Consider the following 10264-nt stretch of genomic DNA (forward strand, 5'->3'; position numbering starts at 1 on the left):
TTGGAAAGTAAAGATATATTTACGACGGAAGGTATCGGCGTGCAATTTGAAGATTGTCTATTGATCTTTGTTTCAGGTTTCACCGGCTGATGCGTGCGGATGGTGGGCGTGTCCTTTGAAATCCCATTATATCTTCATTACCGGTATCAACTGAATAAATCAGGACATGATTTGAAAATGGAACCCTGTTGTGGGTGCCGTTAAAGAAGGCTGACAAGAAATGTGACGAATCTTGAAACTTCAAGTGCATCTATTCTTGGAATGAAATACATCATTTGAAAACTCGACACACAGGATAAAAATGATGAGAGAGACATTGCCAGACAGACTGTCAGAACTTCACGACGATGTCCTTGGACTCATTCTCTCGAAAATTCCAATCGGAGATGCCATCAGATCCTCGGTCCTCTCAAGGAGATGGGCACACGCACACAGGAACATGTACACCCGCATGTCCGAATTGCGTTTCAGCCCGTCACTGTTACTGGGCGTCCGTGGTTCCTATCCTCAATCGGTGATAGAAGAGGCAATCACGAACATTCTAAGGTTGTATACACCAGACAACGTAGAAACGTTTCATCTTGTTGTGGATGTTCAACCTTGGGCGTTCACCCCTAACAGGGTTTCCTCATGGTTGGCATTTGTGGCAGCAAAGAATGTCCAAAGGTTGTTTCTCTGTCAATCCCCAGTAAGAGAAGTCTTTCCTCCCGATAATTTTTTCACCTGTCTTCGTCTCAAAATGCTCAATATCCAAAATTACTTGCTCACCCAACTTCCTGACCCTTTCGTGGGATTCCACCATTTAATTTCTTGCTCCTTTTGCAATGTCCATCTCACAGACAACACTTTAGCTGCATTTGTTTTGGGGTGCCCGCTTCTGGAGAGATTTATCATGAGGTGTTCTAATTTAGAACTTCTTAGCTCTATCATCGATCAGATTGAAATGACAGAAAATGAAAAACAATTCTCTCTTCAACCAAGGCTTGTTTCCCAACATTGATAACACCACAATCATACTAAAATCTACTGAGCACCCTTTAGAAGCTTACTTTCAAGTCGATGGAGCCGATTTGATAAGAGACTGGGCGCATGAATATAAACAAATTTTTTGTTGGACTGAGTGCGTAGCGCGCTATCCCAGTGCGTAGCGCACAGCCTGATGCGTAGCACACTTTCCTGTGACAGCTCTTCTGATGAACCGATGTCGTTTTTGGCCTTCATGTTTCTGATGAATGCTCGGACAAACAACTGATGATAGTCTCTTGTCCATCTATTCCGTTCTCCACAAGAAATGCCATTGTCAGACCTACAATTGAATGGTTGTCTTAACCTTGTCCAAAATCTGAATCAAGTCGAAAGCTTGTGAACAGAATCCTGGGATGAATTAGCCCGTCCAATTTTCAATCATATTTCTCAGTGTCACGTTACAAATGAGAATTGCAGCTTACCTTGAAGCAATAAAATTTTCATGCACAAAGTTGTGGGAATATTTACGAGTCTTCTTGGAATTATATGGTTTACTGAATAGATCTCTCTCAAAGAACCAAATTTCACAAATATAATTTTGAGAAATGCGACACTTTCATCCATTATAAAAAAATTTAGTTGTCATCTAATAAGAAGAAACTTAAAATGCCAATATAAAGCACTTTCAAGTAGCCAAAGACTGCAGCTTCTTCTCAAGTTGCTTTGCTCTGCGAAGTGCACCTAAAGCCTCAGTTTGCTTACCTGCCCGTTTAAAATCAAGTGCCTTCAACTTCTCTGCTCTGATATTTTCTTCAAGGCGTATCCTTTCTTCCTTTGAACCTTCGGTTTTGTCCACATTTGCTCGTGCAGTGTCATTTCCCAAGTTACCATGAACATGGCTAGATGTAGAAACCAAACCCTTATTCTTGGCACTGACTCCTTTGGTTGGAATCTGGCTAAAAATATCATTTTCTTTCCATCCAATCCCTTTCAAGGCAGATAACAACTGGGGATCAAAAATATCATCTACTGCCTCGCCATCATCATTGCTGATGCCATCAATTGAAGTGTGAGCTCGTGAGTTCCCAGCTAATTCATCCATCTGAATCTCCAGTGAATTTGCTAGCTCAAATTCATCTTCAGATTCCTCTAATTTACCTTCACGCATTAAAGCAAGAGCCCGCCTTTTATGTGCCAGCACCTGCATCTGCTCAGCACCAAAAACAGATTCATTCTGTGTGTTTTTTATTTTCTGAGTTTCACCAAGAAGAGTTGACAGTTCACCCTCCAAATTCATCTTGCTTCGCTTTCTATCTGCATCCTGCAAATCTGCATCAGACCATCCCGGATCCTTGAGTGCAATGGTGACAGCCCTTCTCCTGCTCTTTCTCAAAGAAGCTCTAAAGCTTCAGAACGGCGTTCAAGCTCCTTGCCTCGTTTAAACGCCTGTAATGCTTCCTCACCTTTTCCTTCTTTCTTAAGAGTATGATATTTCTTTTTCTCCTCCTAGGCCTGCTGCCGAAGTTCCTCAGGTGTAAAGGAATCATTCTCATCATTGGCATGGATAGTACTGTCCTTAAATCTGCTCTGAAAAACATCATGCTTTCTATCGAAAAATTTCAAAAATTACATATTTGAAAACACATTTAACGATTTCTTCTTCAAAAACCCTGTCTTGCATTGATAACCATCTTGAAATATAAACTCACTGAACCTTCTTCTAGCCTGTAGGAATAATTTGACAAGTTTGAAGACCAACTATAAAACCTTGACTCTGAAATGACTCTTTTATGGACCACAGTAACATCAATGAATGACGAGAAATGAACCTTGGAGAATTTGATTCTGACAAGGGACTGACAGGACCGAGTCTAACATTGGCTCCAATGGGGATGGCAACTGCCGCTTCTTGGAGGTGCCAAGAACAGCAGATCTTTGGAAGAGCAGACAGTGCCTCCATCCATTGGGCTATGGAGTCCATTATTTCGGCAAACAACACGAGAATTCCGACTCATTTATGAACTGAAACTTGACTGAAATGATTGAAAAACTTGCTGAGCAAACTTCACACTAAAACTGTAATGAAACTCAGAACGAAACTCTGCCTTATCGCTGCTTATTTATGTACAAGTCTATCTTCAAATCGTCCATCTTAGCTTCCACGCCCTTTATCTTAGATTCCATGCCATTTGTCTTAGCTTCTGTTAGCTTTTGTGAGAGTGACATTTGTTGCACTTGTTCTTGTAATTTTGATATATCATGTAGCATTTCTTCCTCTTCTTCATGAGTCATGCTAGAGCTTTCAGGTTGCTTACTAGGTGTTTGCATTTTCTTTCCTCGGGGCATTAGTTACCGATAATAATGATCTACTATGCCCTTTGAATTCCTTCCAAATAAATTTTCAAACCAAGCTTAAGCAAAAATTTAAAAAATCTACAAACTTTTTTTCACTTTGTAGGAGCTCGATATTGCCTCTGATGTATCTCTGTACTTTGTGATCATCCAGTTCTGAAATTGTTACCTGTAGTAGCCCTCTATGTCCTCTTTCCAATGCCACCAGTCTGACCCAAATTGGATTCTCCAAGGAAGAGTTATGCGAAATCTCCCACAGTGACTTGATTATAGACTAGTTCAGTAGAGCGAACTTGTACGACGTGCCACGAGTCACTGTTTCGACCTTTGGCTCTAAAAAATATCTACAAGAAACTACAGTCCGTCCTCTTTCTATAACTTCTTACGAAATTTCAATCTGATGCTCAGAGAGAAAGTTATGACGATTTTCCCCAAGTCACTTGTTTGGAATGTAATTCAGGAGTATGCAAAAATACCAACTTCCTCAGATCATATCTCTGTAAATATAGTACAAAAAGTTCTGAAATTTGGATCCGAGGTTCAGCGCAATGTCTTCTCAAATGGGTTTTTTTTTTAGCTTCTGAAACGTCGCAGAAAAAAAGTTATAGTGAAAATTCCACAATGACCTATTTGGAGCAACGAAACCCTAGAATCCAAAGCTCTGATACCAAATGTTATGAAACCAGCTCAAGAAAAGATAAAAAAGATAGATCAATGCCTTAGAATTCAGCCTCTTCAAGGGGGAAACCTCCTTTACATTACATAAATGAATAATTCTTGGATGATTCAAATGAAAAAACCTCCTTTCTATATATAGGAGTCTAAGGAGTCACAATATAACCCAGCCAACCTAACAATAATAATATAAAGCCACAAAAATAACAATAGAGGGATTCTATGGGGCACAATAATAACAATATGGGGATAATAGGGGCACAACAATATTAATAAGGGATGCAACTACAATAGTAATGGGGTAATCACTAGTATTATAGGGACCCGACACATAATATGGATCTTCCTGTTGTTGAAAGAGACTATTGTATTTGACCTCATTAAAGAATTTTGGTTTTCACAATATTACTTGCTTAGTTGAAAAATATTGTCATTTATTTGGGTTCTTACTGTTAATTGGAAATTCATAAGATTGTTGTAGGTATTTGTATACATTGTGCCATTTATTGGTAATTATATATACTATTATAGGGTTTTAATGAAATGACAAATGTGGCCAATCACCACCACCAACATTTACTGGATAGATAACAACAAATGGAAGTAGATGTATCAAGAATGCTTTGAGTCCAAAGGTTGACATAGGTACAATAGGTACTGCCAAATAGTATTTGTGTATATTTTCCATCACTATAATGGAAAACAATTCATGAATTGTACCAACTCGAGAATTAAATTTACTAAAAATGAAACCCTTCATCAAAAAATTCCATTAAACACTATTTATGCCATTGTTTGTGCATGATTTGGACTTCATTAGTTAAGAAAAGCAACTTTAATGAAGATCTCCCATGTTTGAACTTAATGAACATGGTCTTCGTGTGAACAATTTTATTTTTGTTGGTTTTTAAGCTATTTAATTCACATGGATAAAGTATTAGATGCTCCCCTAGTTATTAGCATTTAGAGGTTATAAGTGCTCAAACTTTCTTATCCAGTCACTCCATGAGAATTCACGAGTCTATCTATATCTTGCTTATGTATATGCATCCAAAAAAGGTTTAAATTTGTAGAAGAGATAATGTTTCAAATTGTTCTACATTATTTTAAACAACGACATTCATTAAAAATACATTATTTTAAACAACAACATTCATTATTTTTAATGATAAGCTCACTAAACGTTTTTTCCTTAATACTGGTGAATATTAATTATTTTCCATGGTTAGCGAGCCTCCTCACTTGTGAATATCAAACATTTGTTGTGGTTACCTAGCCTCTTCCTAGCATAAATGTTATTTTACCGCATCCAAATCCATTAAAATCTATAATTGGAGATACATACATTTAATGGATGTAAAAGTTATAGTAAGTTTCCACTTACACCATCAATATATTAATGAAGACATTAAAATCTAGAATTGAAGTTACACCCTTCAATGTGGATTATAAGTATTTTATGTTAGGTACACTTCATATGGCATATCTGAAGAAGAAATGTGTTTTTTTTTTCATTATCAATTACAAAATAATATTAAATCAAAATTGGCTTTAAACATTCTCTATATCTTCATTTTTATTCACTAAATTTAACATAAATGAATTTAACTGGCATGCATCCCACTTTGGCCCATTAATAAATAAAACAAAGAAAATAAAATACAATTAAAATTGTTTCGCTATATGTTCCATGTAAATAGATGTAATATCGTAGGCTCTTGTTAAGCACGAAAATAAAATACAATTAAAATTGTTTCGCTATATGTTCCATGTAAATAGATGTAATATCGTAGGCTCTTGTTATGCACCCAACGTTTTTTATATGTCATATATCTGTTATCATCACATATCAAATAATAATAATAATACCAACAACTTGTGTGATGTATAAAAAGATACTTATGAATAATTCTTACTATTAGAGATAAATTAAAGATATTTACACATTTTGAACTTTATTACATTTTTTTTCAAAGATAAAGATTTTGAATTATGTTGTATGCTCTCCAAAGATAATGAAAATTTTGACACATCCTCTTCAAAGATAATGAAAGTAACAAAAATAGTAGAGGATTTTTAAAAAATTTCCCATCTTAAAATATAATGAAAGTAAAAAAGGTGTAGAGAATATTTGATCATTTTCATTAATATGTTGAATGAGATATTGCTTCAAGTCATTGTCTCTATGTCTCAACAATACTTGAATTGAATTTTTCAACTTCATTTGGGACACATTGTCCAAAATGAATTACTTATGCATAATTAGAACTTGGATTATATATGATAGGGTTCGTAAGTAATTTAACTAGGTATGACAGAGTTAGGGTTCCCAGGGAGTATGGAACTTCCTATCAAAACACCAATATAAAACTTTTAATATTTTGAGGTATTTTAATCCAAGAAAAAATATTGTATTTGATTATTCATAATGAGAAATCAAAATATACATAGTCATGCCTATAAGGCTCAAAAAGAGGGGTTGAGGCTACCTTGGATAGTCTAGTCATTGAATTATTATTTAATCATTTTCTATAAAGGGCACAATTAACCACAGGGGTACATAAACTCCTTAATAACATGTTTACTATCTTTCCTTGAATCTATAACCAATCAAATCCTTTAGATAAATCTCCCAACCCAGACATGGGACAATACAGAAGAGTAGTTTAAAAATAGACTTTAAATATTCAACAACTAATAGGATGTCTATAAATTATAGCTCTTCAAAGAAACCTTCCTGCAAAGATATGGATTCATTAGACAACTTATATTCTTAAGAATTAGCTTCTAAATAAATATGGATGAAGGAGATGACTTCAAAATGATTTCTTACCTCCAAGATTCTATTATTTCTAGAATTTAGAGCCAAATTTTCAATTAGATTTCGTCCATTTTCCTAATTTAAATTTAAATTTGAGTTCCAAAGAACTTGAAGCTTTCTAAGTCATTTATCTTGGTTGTTTTAAATATAATTGAAAGTGAAAAGAACTCAACTATATTATTTGAGCTACTACTAGCACCATATTTAAAAAAGAACTTGTGATTGAAATTCAAACAAAAAAAAGAGCACCAACACTATAACTATGTAGGGATCCTTTGTTTGGACCATCAAAGAATCCCCAAGTTATTTCTTAGTTAATAACAATCTATTTTGGGATCTTGGTGGCTTTTCATAATGAGGCTTTTAGTGTCCTTCAAAAGACACCTTAATCCTATATGGCACCTACCCAAATGAAAACTCCTTCCTTCAAAAATCACTTTATGTATTGACAACAAAAGAACCAAGAGCATAAAGCAAGGTAGTGATATATAACATGACAAAGACATATTGTAATATTGATTCTAAAGGATCCCATTAGACTCGTTATATTCCACTTATTGATACCATTGATGCCTTAGGGAACTTTTTATTATACTGAAAATGAATAAGGGAAATGAACAAAGAGATTATTAATTGATTCAATGTCTAATTTACAAAATAATCACCAATTAGGGCCTTACCAACTATGCTTCATCCTTCAACCCAAGTTAGCATCTTGTTTGCTATGATCGACCCAAGGAATATTCTAATCTTCAAAGGGTTATCTAGTTTTTCAGTTTCCTTCCATCATTAGGCCTTATCCCACATCACTTCTTCTTTGCTTGCTTGGTATCATGCCTTTATAGTCACAACACAACTCTTGAAGCTTTATTTTTACACCATTTGAGTTCATCTTCATAACCTACAGGAACTATGTTTCAATAATAACACATATTCATCCCATCTATCAACCATAACCACTTCTATATCTAAAAAGGAAATTGATTTCCATTCTTGACTCCATTCTATACTTGGACTTGTAGCTTCTAATAGGTTGTGAATACCTTAATCATGTATTTTGAGAATTAAAGGAGCAAAAAGTGTGGAGTTTCCACAACATCCCATCCATGACTCCTTACCAACCCTAAATTTTCTACCATTCATATTATCTCAAGCAATCCATTTTCTCACTAAAGGAGCAACTTTGATCATGGCTTTCCAAACATTTGATGGTCTCTTATCCACTGCCATGTCCAACCTTAGCCAATCTATGTCATATCCAACTCTTAAATATTTATTCTTCATGATCCTTCCCCATAAACTATCATTGAAAATAAGTCTCCAAATACTTTCAATAGCTAAGGATGGACTAAAAACATAGATACATTTCAACCCCCATCCTCCATCTTCTTTTGGCTTAGTAATATTCTTCCACTTTACCAAGGGTATCCCTCTGTAATACTTTTTCTCGATCCACAAGAAACTTAAGCACATTTTCCTAATTGGTAAGAATCCTTTTAGGGATATCAACATTGGAAATCTAAGACATTAGTATGCTTTCAAGCGTTAACTTAAACAATACCAATGCTTTCCGCCATTGGAAAGCCATCTTTAACACCATATGTAATCCTTAAATTTATTTTATTTTAGAAGCACAACCAAATCTCATATGCATATATTAACTCCTTTATCCAAAGTGTTATTCTACTTAGGGAAGAGTTGAACCCACTTTCCAGTCCTTCTTATAACCTACTATGGATCATAGAATCTTTAGCTATGTTCGCTTCCATCCTTGTGGCATTACAATGAATCTCAAAAATATTTCTTCAAGTGAACAAGTTCATTTATGGAACCATGATTAAAAATAAAGATAGCGTCCATGAAGAGAAAATGATAGAGGAGTAATGGATTTGACATCTTTAAGGCTCTAATTTTTCCTCTCCCATTTGCAAAGAAATCAAACTATTAAGACCTTCAAAAACTACTAGAAAGAAATGGGATAACAAACATCCTTCTCTAATCCCTTGATATGCCCAATATAAAGACAAGGGATACCCATTGATCAAGATAGTTAAGGTGGTTGGTGAGATACACCTCATTATCCAATTAACTGAAGTCATATTCACACTAATTTGTAATGGTAACCACCTAATGCAAAACTAACTACCTTTATCATAAGATATTTTAAATCATTTTTTATGAAAATAGCAGGGTTTGATGAGGAATTGATTAAATGAACTATTATTGAGTTGAACTCATGACAACAAGGATTTTCTTATAAAAAAGAAACCCAAACTAATTAACTAAAACTATCTTTAATAAGATGCCTTTAAGATTATTTGCAATCACTTTTGACAAATATTTCAAATCTAATCATTTGAAAGACAATTACTGGTAGGTTATTTTTTGTACATGCATCTTTGAACCCCATTTAATTATGATGTTCACAAGGAGCTCTTCCCATAGATTCATAGGCAACAAATTGAGTTGCCTATTATTACCAACCACAACTACCTCCAAAATTTGAGTGTTAAACTTGGCAATATATCTCACATCTACTAAATTAACAAGGGTTCACTATAAGGGTCAAAGACTAAGACTTATTTCCCATATACATACATGAGTAACCATAGGAGAAAATTTGTATCCCATGATGCATATTTCCAACCAGCCACCTCACATGTGATTCAATTGTCCATGAATGGTAGCCCCTCAGCTTGTTCATCTCACTCACTTAATCATCATACTCATATAATAATGGTACTTTAACACACAAGAGGTACATTATCCATTATTTTGTACAAAGTGTTTAAATTTAATGTATTATGAATTTAAGTAGGGATCATGGGCTAAAGTTAGATCATGAATCATAATACTTGGAAGTTATTCTTTTTACATTATTTCACCTCATTGGTCATCAATTCCCCCTACTCAAGTGTAACCACCCTAGGGATTTTCTTTCCTTGTTCAAGGCAGGCACAAATAGGAGGTCTTGATAGAGATAGTATTTCCATATCCCTACATACTTGACACTTTCCACTTATTCCTTTCTTTGTTATTCTTTATTTTGAGTTGGTTATCATCAGCCACTCATACCAATTCCTTGTTTGTCTCATCATATGAGAATAAGGGGTTTGGAAATGCCCAAAGGTTAATCCTACTACAATAAGGAATAAAAGATCATGTGTCAAATGTTAAAATGCAAAATAAAGGCAAGGGAGGAACCATAGCTAAAATTCAAAGTCAACTTGAGCTCCACCCCCTCATTTATGGCCATCACCTCTAGTCCTATGCATATCATGATATATCAAAGTAAAAAGGACTTAAAGAATATCCAACCGCTATGAGCAATGAACTAAGTATATCAAAAAGGGGAATCAAAAGAAAATGAATGAAGCTTTCAAAACAAGTTAATCAAAGAAGAGTAAAGCAATTAATAAGGGGTGGAAAGACACGGTGTCGAGGAAAGGG

At 34.8% G+C, this 10264-nt stretch overlaps 1 protein-coding gene across 1 annotated transcript; it reads left to right on the forward strand.

The window, feature by feature from the left end:
• The first annotated feature begins 301 nt into the window (after positions 1-301).
• LOC149254915 (putative F-box/LRR-repeat protein At5g02700) lies at positions 302-1252 on the forward strand. Its single transcript, XM_089454863.1, has 2 exons — positions 302-897; positions 1129-1252. The coding sequence occupies exons 1-2, from the start codon at positions 302-304 to the stop codon at positions 1250-1252; spliced, it is 720 nt and encodes a 239-aa protein (XP_089310989.1).
• The last annotated feature ends 9012 nt before the right edge of the window (positions 1253-10264 follow it).

Source organism: Pinus tabuliformis, chromosome 7, assembly GCF_031772625.1.
Source record: "Pinus tabuliformis cultivar Carrire ecotype Pingquan chromosome 7, CPIR1, whole genome shotgun sequence".
Taxonomy (NCBI): Eukaryota; Viridiplantae; Streptophyta; class Pinopsida; order Pinales; family Pinaceae; genus Pinus; species Pinus tabuliformis.